This window comes from Pyxicephalus adspersus, chromosome 2 (genome assembly GCF_032062135.1).
Source record: "Pyxicephalus adspersus chromosome 2, UCB_Pads_2.0, whole genome shotgun sequence".
NCBI classification, from domain to species: domain Eukaryota; kingdom Metazoa; phylum Chordata; class Amphibia; order Anura; family Pyxicephalidae; genus Pyxicephalus; species Pyxicephalus adspersus.
Window position 1 is genome coordinate 135,084,121 of NC_092859.1, and position 15,102 is coordinate 135,099,222.

A 15,102-nucleotide genomic window follows, 5' to 3' on the forward strand; every position below is an offset into this window, starting at 1 on the left:
GTGTGTAATGGGCGGGAATAAAGTGCTCCTATAGTTTACACAGGAAGGGACCGGGCAATCTATTTATAAAGGGAGTTCTTGGAGTATATAGCACCAAGCTGAGCCAGCTGGAACAGGAGAACCACTACCCAGACATTACTGGCACCAGGTAGAACATATCAATACATGCACTTTATTCCTTTTGCAGACACTGAGGGGGGGAAGAAAAAAATAGGACACCTTTTTGGCTGCTTAATTTTAATACTTGTGGAATGAACATGTGACCTTTTTGTTATTTTTTGCCGAATCTTGGGACTTACCACTAGTCATATAGCAAGGCAGGACAGACAGATAAATGTTGTAGTATTTGGCCCAATCTGAAGTTTGGCATTAGCAGTGATGGTACAATTTTGCTAAAATTGGTTAAATTTGGTAAAATTTTAACAACGGGCACTCCATTGTTTGGGGTACAACAGGAATATTTGTAGGACTGCCATATATATTCACCAAGGCAGCCCTCAGAAATAACATCTTTCATTTAATCTGAACTACCACTGAACTCAACAATCAAGTGATCAAAGGAAATCTTCCCTTTGCTTTACATATTTAGGATCTAAAAAGTGTATGTTCCTTGTATCATCTGAATTTTTTTTTAGGGACCTCTAGGCATTGTTGGCAAACAAACTGATTTAATGATCATGTCTTTTCCTATGAAAAGCATTGTTTTTTAATACTATTCTGAGAATTATGTGATTTTCTGTCAATGGGGCATTTTCTTTAATATGTATGCTCAATTGTGCATATTGTAGAGAAATTTGATTGGCTTAATTTTTAATCTTATTGAATGTCTTATAATGCATTATAATTTACACATGGAGTGTGTTTTGAGTGAGTCTACCAGTATATTTATTGTATTGTAATGAATTGTAAACTAACGTTTGGTTAGTCCTAGGGACACTTGAAATCATGTATAGCAAAACAATACTGCCTATAGTTAATGTAATATGTAAAATGATAAAATGCAACTAGTGTAAATCATGCTAAAATGTTCATACTGTTTAATGTACATTGCTACATCATATTTAGGTGTTTTACTTATTAGTATTATTATTATTATTATTAATAATAATAATAATATTAATAATAATAAAAATAAAAGTATCACACACACAAATAATTATGGTTAATGTAGTGTCCATATTTCCTATGTTAAGTGCCAAATGTGATTTCTTTTTATCTATTTGTTTAGCACAGGTAGTATATGTAGGGTTATAACACTCACATGCCGCCATTGTCACCCTTATGTGTTTGCTATGGCTTCCCTATTGCCCCTATTGCAGTAAAAAATGCAAAGCAGAGATGTCGCTAGTACAGATGTACTGCCACATACTCGACATGTACTGCCACATACTCACAAAATTGCCTTAAGTGTTGTATGGAGAAAGCAGTAAGTGAAAATAGACACACAAGGTATATAATAATTACTAAATGGCTATCCTCAATATTGTGCATGCAAAAGTTAAGACTTTTTACAAGTAAAAGTTGCACAGTTTTTTTTTTCTTCCTTTTGGGAGGGGATCAATTATAAAAAATTTTTATGGTTCTCTTCAATGATATCTAACTGGAGAAAGTTCCAGATAAAGGTGTGCTGAGTTAATTATTAATGAAACCAAGAAACCAGAAATGTCTCCTGATAAAGGTGGTACAGTTGGAACTATTACCAGTTACAGTTCAATGAAAGTCATTGTGCTTTAATAAGGTCCAATTCCGAGTCAATATCAGTTGTGGCTTGCGCACGTAACCAAGATGTGAAGGCGAATGGGGATGCAAATCAGCCTACATGCTACAAATGTTCTATATACAATGTCGACCTTTACAATCCATTAATGTGCAGGAAATTTAGGAAAATCTAAGAATTTGCATTTCGCTATTGTGTTTTATATTTTATTAATGGAGCTTCAAAGTTAATTTAAATGATGCCGTTATTAGTTTACGCCGGTTATCCGCTATATTATTATTACTTGCTATTATTAGGTAAAGATATTTTAGGACACTGTTTTTGTAATTATTGATATTATATTATGCATTTATATAAGTGGAGAGCAGCTAAATATACCGGCACATAATAACTTTGTGAAAAAAAGAATTGTGCCAGTATGCTGGAAAATACTTTTGCTTAAAGTTTTGTATCAAAATAGCAGTAACTAAGTGCTACTGGCTGTTATACAGGGACAGTATGATATTAATAGGGGAAAAAAAGACAATAGACAGAATTGCGTTTATTATATTTTATTAAATAATTACTTTTTATATTTATTAGAGAAGGCACTAGTCAGAACCTCTTTCAGTTTTTTTTATTGCTGTTCATGTCCCAGTTAGGGAGATTTACTCCTGGTGATCACCATCACTGAGATTGAAAATAAGGGTATTTGCTGCAATGACTGTCTAAGAGAGGGTTTCCCTTTCTATGGAAAACTTCTAAATTTATACAATATAAGGACATCTACACTTTAACTTATGCCATGGTATAAAATCACTTCATAGGAAAAGTAGCAATTCTAAACTAGAACAAAGTACAGAACAACAAATATCTTATCATTGTTACAGTTATTTTAGTGCCTTTTAGTGATAACTTTCATTGTAGTCAATTACCTCTGCTTGTCCACAATATGTTGTAATTCCATCTCATGACTTCTTATCTCCCTGGAATAATTGGAGCATACAGAGAATGAAGTTTGATTATCATGTTTGTGTTTAAAGCAGACTTTTTACTGAGAGGTTTTATAATCTGCTATTTCTGGCCAGTTCTAAGTGCCATTTCAGACCTGCGATGTTCTGCTGCTGTCATCCCAACCTCCCCAATTTAAGTGAATAGGAGAGGTTGTGAACTGTTTGTGGCTTTGGTCATGGCAGATATTGGAGCAGTTTCTAAAACCAGCAAATTGCTTTTGGCTTTGCAGTTGTTGTTTTAAGATTTGCATTGTGGCTGCAGCTGTGAGCAAATCTCATTACTCACAGTGTGGTTTGTAGCTCTAGTGCACATGTATTACCTATGCAATTGCAAAGTTTCAAATGGAAACACACATGTATTATGTTTGCATTAACATTCACTTTTCACGTGGAAATACACCAAAAAATTGTATTTTTATTGGTATTTGCTAAACATCCCCTGCTTTTCTAGTAAAACCAACTCACTAAAAAGCGAGCGAGCATGCCAGATTTGATTCCTTCCTGTGTCTTGTTTAGGGAGATTTCCCCCCTTTCTTTGTGTAGTCAAAAATTTTCCTGAAAGGGAAATATACAAAAGTGATTTTCCTAAAACAGGGCTTTTTTTTTTACAACTTTTTTGCCCTCTTTTAGGTCTTCATTTCTTTGTGTACGCATGGAGGACATTTCCAATCTCTTCTTTCACTGGCCATATACAAAATGAGAGGAATCTCCCCATCTGGGGCACAGCAATAAATGTTCACAATTGTTCAAACCATTCCTAATTCAACTTGGTAACAGCTTATTGCTGTCTTTGTCCTTATTGAAAACAAAAGGGGGCACAGCAATAAATGTTCACAATTGTTCAAACCATTCCTAATTCAACTTGGTAACAGCTTATTGCTGTCTTTGTCCTTATTGAAAACAAAAGACGAAACAGCACAGGTCACAGAAACAAGTCACCAAGAAAAAACATTATTTACTTTGAAAGCAATTAAACAAATGGCTGAGCATTTTAGATTGCACTAAAAGTATGTAATAAAAGTCATGAAAACACTTGTCCAGCACTGATTGTTGCAGGAAAAATGTGAACAATCACAATGGCAGCAGTGGATTCTTCCAAGAAGCTGCAATGTTCATGACAATGTACATTTCCAGAGACCATATAGACTGCCAGGAGCAGAATTAGGGGGGAGGATTGTGCACCAAATAGTGTCAGTGTGTCATCAGTGTGTGCAATGCCTTAAAAGCAATAAACACTGTAAAAGGAAGAATCATGTATGTGAATAAGTTCTTATCTTACTTCAGTCTCTAGACAATAAAGAATTGTGTTAGTTAATGATTTTCAGCACAGGACAGAGAAGCATTGTCACAGATCCCATTGTGGCCCTTAAATAAAACAACAAATCAGAAATGTAATATTTGTGTAACTGGTTCTGAATCAGATTAAATGAATTACTACCAAATCAAACAATTGCCCCTATGTGAATACCATTTATTATATAATCGTGGTCTCCTACTTTTTATTAAGATAAAAAAAAAAACGTGGGCCAGTTCATTGAACAGGCTGAATACTGAAGGTGGCATCAATGCAGTGGTGGCAAACACAGGGGAACATTGGTACAGTGGCATGAGTCAGTGTAGTGGCAGTGGGTGCAGAGGGGGATTGGCGGAAAGTTGGGGCATGTGAGAAAGGTAGTTAAGGAAGGGAGGGCAGAATGATAGTCAGATGCAATGGTAAAATTGGGAGATAATGTGCAAGAGTGGTGAAGGGGGAGCAAGATGGAGCAGCTGCAAGGGTGAGCAAAGGATGTTACATAAAGGTGCAATGATGGGAAGGTTTCTGGTATGGTGATGATGAGATGGGTGGGGTATGGAGTGGCGGAAGGTTGGTGGTGGATGGTTGCAGTTAGGGTGGGAAGTGATTCTTTTGGACCTATCAACTGTAACTCCTGATACAGTCCTCCTGACCAGAACAAATGGGGTGCAGGGGCAAGCTTGGGGCATGGTGATGTGAACTGACTTCATTGGTGGTTTGTATATGTTACTGAACATTGACATTCTGTGGTAGAAAAACCACATTCATCACCCCCCTTTTCAATATTGAGAACATACAGAATACCTGTACATACACTTTAAAATACATCCAATATATGCTTAAAATTGTCTTCTCTTTATTTTTTATTAACAAAATTAAAATAAAACAATACAGTCAAACCAAGAGGTTTTGTTGTGTTTGGCTCTTAACACTTCATCAGGAAGGTGGGGGTGACATTCCGGTCCTATTATTCATGTAAATGTTAACCTACCAAACTTTAGACACAGCAGCCAGAGGAGTCTTCTATATTCTTAAACTCTTCAGCTATTTATCATAAAGCAGAGACTAACTTGTTTAGCTTGCACTTGTTTGCTTTCTATTTAGAAACCACCATGCTGACCTCATTTATTTGCACAATAAGTTGTTAGCTTCTTGTATGTTGCTACTGTATGCAAGGTACTGTGTTGAAGAAAAAAACAAAACAGGTGGCTACCTTTATGCATGTACATTGTGGTTTGCTGTGGTGTAAGTTTGTTAATAGCTACTGTACATGAGCATTGAGGGCCTTGTCTTACTATTGCACTAATGATCACATTACTGTAAGTCACAGAATTTTAGGTATTTTAAATGCCAACTACACCTTTAATTACCTTAATCCTAATGCCCCCCCCCCCCCTTAGCCATGCTAAGTAAACCTATTTGCATTTATCTTAGATCAGGGAGTAATGTGAAGTCTGCATCATATTGGGTGGAGCTCAATCAGAGAAGTCTGTTTACCTGACTGCTTAAAGCTACGTACACACGGCAGATTTTTATCGCCCGATAATCGGCATCGGCCAAATATCGGGCGAAAATCTGCCGTGTGTACAGTCGGTGTTGTCCATCGTCCGAACGACCGACCTGCCGGATCCACGGACAATGGACGACGACCGATCCTAATGAAAGGGAAGGGGGAGAGCACGCAGCAGGGTGCCGCTCCGTCGCTTTCCCCCTCTGTATGTACAGCACCGTTCATGCATCGTACAGTCCCTTGTCGTTGGAAAGGATCGTGAAAGATCCTTTCCAACGACAAAAATTGCAAGTGTGTATGCAGCTTAAGTAGACAACATTCGCATTCAGGAAAATCTCAGGTTCCTTAGCACTCTGTGTGCTGCCATAATTAAAAAAACCCTAAACACTGTACCTCTCTTCTTGTTGATTTTTATCCTACCTGCTTCTAGCACTGCAACTCTATACCCCAAGCACTACATCTTTCTAACACCCAGCACCCCTAACACCATATCCCTGACTATAAGCCACCTTGCTTATCAGCACCCCTACTTCTACACACTGCTGCACTTCTGACACTAAAAATCCCCTTAAATACTTCATGGCTGCTTCACTGGTCCTTGCTGTCCCTTGTTACCTATGCAGGCACATACAGAGATGAGCCTGGTCTTTTTTTTTTGGGGGGGGGGGGTTCTCTGCCCAACAGGCTCTTTCCTTTTGAAGACATCCCCTCTTCCCTAGGTGCAGCCTTTAGAGGCCAATCAGTCATCTGGGGCAGTGGGCAGATTGTGTATGTTTCAAGTAGAAGGGGGAACCATTACAATGAGGAAGTCATTTTCTAAAAATCAGATATCCAATGGAAGCATTTTATTTGGAGTACAATTTTACTATTTGTCACTCCTCTTAAACTATTAAACATATACAGTATATTATTATATTAAACAGTACTTATAATCTTTTGTATCAGGCTGAAGCTGTAAGTAAAGGTCAGTTTCTTCCTCCATATTCTTCTTTTATATTAGGTAAAAGATATTTTCATTAATATCCTGATCAGTTACATACCATCTGCACATGTCATCCCAACCAATGCTGAGGTCTATTGATAACATGTACAGTTATAACAGTTTGTCAAAGGAATCCCTACATATGTCATATTACAGAACACCTTTAATGGAATGTAAGAACTGCATATGTCATCTGCTGATATTTTTCAGAGGGTAAAGGAGATGTCAGGAACCTCTGTACAGATGGCTTCTTTGTCCTCCACAAAGTGAAAGCCCTGACATATGACACACTATATATTTTCAATCTAATTTCTCTACCGTAGCCATATGTCCTTACCACAGTCTAAAGCCAAGTTTGAGAGAAGCCAATTACCTAACTGCATGTTTTTGGGATGTGGGAGGAAACCAACACAAACACGTGAAGAACATACAAACTCCTTGCAGATAGTGTCCTGGCCAAGATTTGAACCTGTGACCTAGCACTGTAAATACAGGAGTGCTAGCGACTAAGCCGTGTGCTGTAGGCAGTGCTGAAAATCACATGCTCTAGAATAACTGCTTCCCCCATAAAGACGTCATGATGCCAGAACCCGCCCACTTCCCCATCAAAGGTCTGAGCCTGCTATGGGAGAGTGGATGGGTTCTGTTCTGAGACACAACCTGCCCACCTCCCTGAGCCTGCGGTCCGCAGCTCTGGCCAGTGCGCCCCCGAGTGGGGTCAGTAGAAGAACCCCGCTGGGAGGGCGCACTGGCCAGAGCCACGTCTTTATGGGGGAAGTTTCTTCCCCTTTGAATGACAACTGGCTAGCTGCGCATGCGCAGTTCAGTAAATTTAGTGGTCCATGGGTCCGAGAAGATTGGCGACCACTGCTCTAGAATACCATATTGTGAGTCACATGCTCTCATTGCCACATTCCATTTGCTGCACTTAATTATATGTTTCATATGATTTTGCTTTATATAATGTACACCATTCCTCTTTACAATCTTGTACATATTTTACCCCAAACTGCTTATCATGATATAGTTCTCTAATAAACTAGCAATATTTTAGACTTTTTAATTTTGCTTTGCTCAAGTACACACTTAAACTTTCTAATAAATATGAAATAATAAACTGTATATCATAAGTTCCTATATGCATATATGAAGAACACACACAGCAGCCTTTCAGAGTGTTCATTAAGGTTTTCAAGGGTGGTATTGCAGCTGTTGGCTATCTGCAGTATTGAAGATTCCTGATATGTAGCCAAGTGCTTTGTGCTGCTGCGCCAAATGGTGCTGTCCAGAGCTAAGGTTCTGAAAGGAGGGTTAGAGAATCTGAAATAGTCTAACCTGCACTAGATTTTTACTATTCTAGATAATCTGTAATAATATTCTGTGCATTCCCTCTTCAAATGCATTAAATGCAGACTAAATTGTTTCTACAGCCACTAATATTTCAAAAACAGTAATTGTGATGTGATTTAACAGGTATAATCTCTAAAGCACATAACAATGTTTTTATTGTTGAAGTTTTTTTTGTTAAACCTATTTATATGTTCATGCATGAGAGTGCTTTTGTGGCCATACAAATTTAACACTTACCCATTTTTTTTTACACCTGTTCCTTACAAAATATACCAGGGAAATATTCAGCTTTGTACATAGTATTTATCAGCTCTCTTGCCTTCCAGAATGGACCTCCACAAAAACTCCACTCTGAACATATGTTGCTTCCCTCCCTAGAAAGTAGGTTTTCTTGATTTGTTAGCAAAACCAGGCTCTCACCAGGCACCAAATATCAAATCATTTTCATCAAGTATTTCAGCCTTATTGCAACTCGGGCTAGTTATAAGAATCAAACAATCCCTCAAACATTCACTCATGGAAATCTTTCAGGAGCGTGTGTTTCAATTATTATAGAAACATCAAGATTTGATGACTTTATTTTAGCTACAGCTGTCACATTTTACAAGGTATCACATGACATAACTTTTTCCAAAGTGGACCCCCTGTGCTGAGTGCATACTTGGAGTAGGTAAGAACGGAGGTACAGGGTCTAGGGAACACACTGCAAGGGGTGATAGATTTGGCTGCGGATTACTCCCTGGTTGTGGCCCTCAAACCCACCCATGCAGACAGCAGCAAACTGGGAGGGAATCCAGAATGAGGTACCAAAAAAAATAGGCAATTTGTATCTGGTCAGGACAGGCAGTGAACGTTAACTGAACCTTGGCTTAAAAAAACTTATTACACAAGCACAGAGTCTAACATTGAGCACAGTCTGAGAGGTCTGATAGACATGCTGGAAGGAGACTGGTTACCTAGAAGTTATATTATCCAGCAGGTGAGATCCAACAATGCCCCAAGCCTCCCATCTCAGAATACTGCAGGCTGGAGCCAGGTAAGAGACAAAATGTAGGGGAACCACAAGTCTCAGATCAGCTTTCCAGCTCATCGATTACATTACCCCTGGCCCCTCCTAAGGGAACCCTCTGGTTTTCCTGGGGAACAGTAGATGAAGGTTCTTTGCCAACTGAGGAACATAGGAATCAGACTGGGCAACCCAAGATCTTTTTTTAGGACCATAGCTCTTTCAATGAACTAGGTATTCTAATTTGCCTCAAAACAGCCTAGAATCCCTAATAGATTCCACCTCAAACTCCTCCTTAGAATCCCCACGTACAAGAGCAGGGAGAGGGTTTTTATAGGAATAATGGTTAAAAATAGGAGGCTTTAGGACAGGCACATGAAAGAAATCAGGGATACGAAGGCTAGGAGGGACGTTTAATTTCCATGTTAATTTGTAACAAGACAGAGAAGGTCCACCACCACATTGATCACCATGCAGCCATTGAAATTAGGCAGATTGGTTATAAAATCTATTAGAATGAGGCAGATTGGTGATAAAATCCTTAGTCCCTGGATATTTGGGTCCAAAAACAGGAAAAGTAAGAAGTGGTCCAGTTGGGAGTGATGGTTTTAATCTCCAGGCAAACTGGAGGTGCAAAAGATGGCTGGTTAAGTTCCAATGTTAGGAGCTTAGAATGCCCGATAGAGTAATTCTTCTTTTGAGGCAAGAAATTCTTTGGAAAGAAAGGGGTGAGGGATTTGGCTGCAGACGACTCCCAGCTTCAGATTCACCTGTGCAGAAAACAGCTGACAAGGAGAAAAGCTGTAGTGAGGTACCAGAATGATAGACAATTCTTAACTGTAGACAGGCCAAGGGCAGGTCAGGAAGTGAACAATCCAGGTGAGTCAAGACAAAGTCAGGACCAGAAGAGACAGCAAACAAGAACACTGGAACATGTAAATTGAAGCCTTGGCTTAGGAAACCTATTGCATAGGCACAGAGTGTAAAACTGAGTACAGCTAAATAGGAGGACTGGTAGGCAGGCTGGGTGGAGACTGGCTGTGTATTACCTATACTAGAAACCAGGTAAGACCTGGCAACGCCTGTGTCCCACAGTTCAGAATACTGCAGGCTGGAGCAAGGTAAGAGATAACATGTAGGAGAAGTGCAAGTCTCAGATCTGTTTTGGTGCTGATCTTTGACACATTATCCTTGTAGAGCATGAGAGCCTTATCAATGGGAAAGTCCAGCACTAGTTCTGAATTTGTTGTCTGTGCATATAGATAGAAAAAAATAAGAGAGATACTGTACTTGCTACATGGCTGTCATTCGACACAAGCTCTACCAGGAGCCCCTATTATGTTATTTATAATTCAGCATGGAGATACATACAGCTGCTGCTTTTTCCCATATTTTACCAAACACATGTTTTCTCTGTTATCAGGAATCCTTTATCAGCTTATTTACACATTGTCAAAAAATGACCTAGGTAGGACTTGTAAAACAAGAATAGACTGGTGCAACTTCTCATAGAATATAAGGGAAAAAAACATAATTTTTTCTTTTGAATGCATGTCCTCTTTATAGCTCCGGTAACCCCCATGCCGACAAAAAAGTGCTTAAAATATTTATATTGAAAGTGTCACCTATGGCTATTTTAAGTCAGTAATCATAATTTTCAAAAAATAATTATTAAATTGTGTTGTATATTTGATTTTAAATGTGCTTCATTTGTAAATTAGTATAAAAGATAAGATGTACTGAACTACAAGTACTTTTCTACAAACTTTACAATGTACTTTTCTACAAAGGGGCAGCTATTGTGTTGAAAGGACTTAAAAAGTGCACAGTGTAGATGAAGATATGTCAGAGAAAACCCCATTAGAATTATCGACTTCAACCAGATTTCACAAAACATCACAAATACTTAAATGTAATGATTTTTGAATGGTACTGGTAATAATTTTTCTGTCTTGTACATTTTTAATTAGTTTCTATAACCCAAATTTATCTGGCTTTTTATCATTTAATGTGTTTTTATCTGTTTAAGTTGTTGGTAATCGCAGCCTTAAAAAATGTTTGTACTCAAATACCTGCAGTGTACATACTGATATTAACATAATTCAAATGTCCCATCACAGTCTGCATTGTATTGTGTTGCATTGTGATGGGAGCATTAAAGGGCTGGCAGGATTGTCATTGGGCCATTGTCCTGCAGGTCTGCACTCACTGGATCTTGCTGTAATCTCCTGTTTAGTTGAGTAGTTTCTATTCATATCACGTCCTCCCCCACAGCCTTCGCTCTCTTGTACACAGTCTCTCACACTCTCTCCCCTCCCTTGTCTTTGGTTTCTCTGCAGATCTACTGGGTCTCTCGTTCCATCATTCTCCTAGTGCTCCAGGATCACCAAAATGGCTAGCACCTTCTCCAGAGTCCTATCATCCAAAAAATCAGCCGGGCTCCTGGCAATGGTTGGAGCTGGGTCAGTCGCAGCTGGTTACCTTATCACCAGAGAAAAACTCAATGCTAGCGCAGAGCAAAGGAGGAGGCTTTACCCACCAAGGTAACCCTTACAAATATTGGGTTTATTATGTGAACATATCTCCATATTGCATATAATACAGCAAGGTGCATTTTTGTGTTCTTTATTACTGGACACCCAAATCAAATATTGAGTACCCAAATGAAAAAATTAGGCATTTATAATGTAAATTCATACAACAGAATATCATTAGGCATTTATTTTAATTGAAATTGAGATACAATAATATTTTGATGTATAGATTTCTTTAGAATTAATTGGTAAATTCAATTTCGTACATTATTATGTGATCGGACAATACTGAAGTGGGGGTGGGGTATGGAAATAGAACTCTGGGGGAAGGGAAATCAAAAGAATAATTATTGCACATCCATCTTAAAAAATGAAGCTTTTGATTTGCAAAACAGAAAAAAGTCGCCTTACAGTTGACAATTTTCCAATTCATAGCATGGAAATAAACGTGAATGAAAATGCTATTTTTTGCACCTTGTGACCATCTCCAGTTAATAATCCATATAATATAACCAGGATTTCTGATGAGGTTTAAAGAAGATACATTGTTTCAGCAGATTTTGAAACAGTAAACCTGTATTAGAGGAATTTTGAAGCACTATCATTATTCTTAGGTATCTCTTTGCATTCCTTTAGTGGCAGAAGACATAAAACATTGGAGTACAGCTGGTAATCAGTTTAGGCCCTGGGGACATTGCCTTGTTCATTACATGTAGCAGTGCACAGGCTCTGCTACCTCTGCAGGATGGAGATATCAATCTTTTGTATGGACTGTACAATGTTGTGTTGCTTTGTATACAAGGAGAGTTACCATTCAGGGTCACTAGAACCAAGGTCAACAAGGTTCCTTAATGTCATCCACACTCACAGATCAGCTACAAGCTAACATGTCTTCCTATGTAAATCTTACAATACAATCCCTTGTAAATCACCCTGCAAATCTGGAATCTGCCCAGCATGTCTGCAGTTTCATAAACCTTCTCTGCATGCTTAATCCAGCTCAAAACCTACGATTATAAACTGTATGACAATTGTTTTAATTTCTGTATAATTCACTTTTGTTTATTTCCATGGAAAACATCCCCTAGGATCTGATATATCTTTTAGGACTAGCATATAAGAGACCACTTTAAGTAGATGTAAACCATAACTTCATGATATTTAATTTGCCATAAAATGTATTGTAAACAACTGACATTTTGTTTTATTAAAATGCTTGTTTCCTTATTTGTTGCATGTCAGTGATGCTGATGTCTTCTAATTATTTGCAGCCTGTTGTCCATAAGCATAGCTGTTCTGTTGTTGACAGCAGTGGACCATGCTTCCCTAATGTATAATAAATCTGCCATTTGCATTCTTCATCAGGACAGGGTGACAACGCTGGCGCACAAGACAGGAAGTTCCTGAATAAGGACTTTTATGGCTGGATGACCAGATGTTATATTTATAAATACTGCACAAAAATTACATTCAAATGTTAAAGATTATATGTGATTTTAGTAATGAGGTTTACATATACTTCAGAATTATAACAGTTCGCCCTTAGCTTTTATTTCCCATATATCAATGCAATGCAAATGCATCCACTGCATGACTAAAAAGCATCAAAGACTGATTTCAAACAGTCTGTGTATGCCTGAACTTAAAGTAGATTTAAACCTAATCACTAATTTCAATCTATTGAAACTTACACTTTTTTTTTTTAAATATTACCTGCTGATCCTGCCACAATGGTTTTAGTTATGCACATGGTATAGAATCACAATTCTTTGTCTTACATTTGTGTTCATGCATTGTCACTGTGTCACACATGGTTAAAGGGGAGACTGCAAGTGACTATGGCACTCATTGCACATAAATGGACCACTATTGTCAAGAAGCTAATTCAGAGTGTGGACAAACAGGTGCTGCTGGAATGGGGAAATGAAGGAGAAGTTAAGAAGCACGGATATGCAGAAAAAAAGATAAATATAAGTATTTTTTTAAAAGTAAAACCTGAGGACAATGGACAAAGACAACCAAGGGCCAAAGTCCATAAACTTAACTAAGATGAAGAGAAGTGAAGTAAGGAAGTAGTAAAGCTTTTCATATATTTAAAGGGAGTAAGTAGGACTGTTCTTTCCTGGTCATCAAAGCAAATGAGATGAAATAAACCAATGTCTGACAAAGGGATTGTATTGTGCATTTAAATTGGAATGCCCAGTGTTAGGATTATATTTTTATTTATGTTATGATCATAAATAGGATCAATTTAAACTTATCCCTGCAACTGACTGCAAGTACTTGATTTACATCCATATGTCCATTATGTACCACCAATTGTTCACTATTTGTTTTAACATAACATTTACACCACTATATCTACTTAAAATATCAATCAGGACATTAAAAGTAATTTAAATTTCAATATGATATTTACTATGTTGACACAAGAAAAACTGCCTTCCCCAAAAAATATTCCATCAACATTGTGCCCAAAACATGATTGTAATATGGTTGATATTTGATCAGTCTGGGGTTTTCATCCAATGGAGCTAACACGTCTTTCTATGTAAATAGGACAAAACTATCTCAAGTAAAATGTCCTAAATCTGAAATCAATCCAGCCTGTCTGCACTTTCATGAAGCTTCTATTCATACTTAATCTAGCCAAAAAAATGTAAGAATATAAACTATGAAACCAATTTGTTTTTATTCATGCAGAGTCTATTTTCAAACCAACGGAACTGACATTCTGCAAAAAGTCTCTGGAGGAAAATCTTCTAGATCCATGTGTTTTCAATGGCTATGATTGTTTCTCCATCAGAGAATGGTGAATGTCATATTCACTGCTATATAAAGATATCCCATAGAGTATGGCTAACTTTTGCTGTACAGCAGCTGTAAACCATCCATTCACATAAATCTTGTCTATTGTATCGCTGAAGGTCTATTGTGCCATCCAGACAAGCAATTTCCTCATTTACACTACAAGAGCCTAGTTTGTGCCACATGACCCAGTTTTGTTAATCTCATAAGTGGAACGCTTACATTTATTAACTGGTGAGTGCAATGAGGGATTTGACAGTATTAGTGCCTAAACTTGGCTAACCCTAGACATAATGGGATGACTGCTATCTAGAGATGCTCAGTGTAGAACACATGAATTTTAAGTCCACTAATAGCATTAAGGTCAAAAACATTTTATCTACTAGTAGTATGAGCATTTGTCCATACTACATTCTTTATTAGGTTTTATTTTTCTGGTTCTGCATGGTTTATTTCTTTCCATAGCATATGGTTTGATTTGGATTGTGAAACCTTCTTTCGTTGATGGATATGATGACCTAAATTATGTTGGATACCATACCATGGATAGGTCCAGTGGGGTGGAACAACTATACATCTCTTGGGTTTTCACTGATATTCTCCTAACATTAAAACCGTCTTTAAACTTTAAAGCCCATTCATTTCTAAACATCCTTCCTGATCATTCAATGCTTCTGTACTGATGTCTGCTCCACAGTCCTTTCTCTTTACAAATCACTTTCTTCTTGCTCCCTCATCTCACTTCTAATCCACTGCTTCTCCATCAGATATATATCTGTAACCTTCAGAAAAAGGTTAGCTATGCATCACTTCTTTATCCCATAGATTGTTTCTTTTCTCTGAAGACACAGGAAGCAATATGGAGTACCTAATTTGCCATCTATGTCCACACATCCAAAAAGAGAGTGT

General features: G+C 37.7%; 1 protein-coding gene across 3 annotated transcripts in view; it reads left to right on the forward strand.

Annotated features, from left to right (window-relative positions):
• Nucleotides 1–64: 64 nt before the first annotated feature.
• CKMT1A (creatine kinase, mitochondrial 1A) overlaps nt 65–15,102 on the forward strand; it is a 32,142-nt gene continuing 17,104 nt past the window's right edge. Inside the window, exons 1-2 of one of the 3 annotated variants that reach the window (XM_072402501.1) lie at nt 65–148; nt 11,191–11,394. In XM_072402501.1, coding sequence (XP_072258602.1) covers nt 11,243–11,394 — 152 coding nt within the window. In that variant the 5' untranslated portion in view covers nt 65–148; nt 11,191–11,242. Of the gene's footprint in view, nt 149–9,855; nt 9,973–11,117; nt 11,395–15,102 lie in introns of those variants that run through there. The other 2 variants (XM_072402503.1, XM_072402500.1) reach the window with 2 other exon arrangements.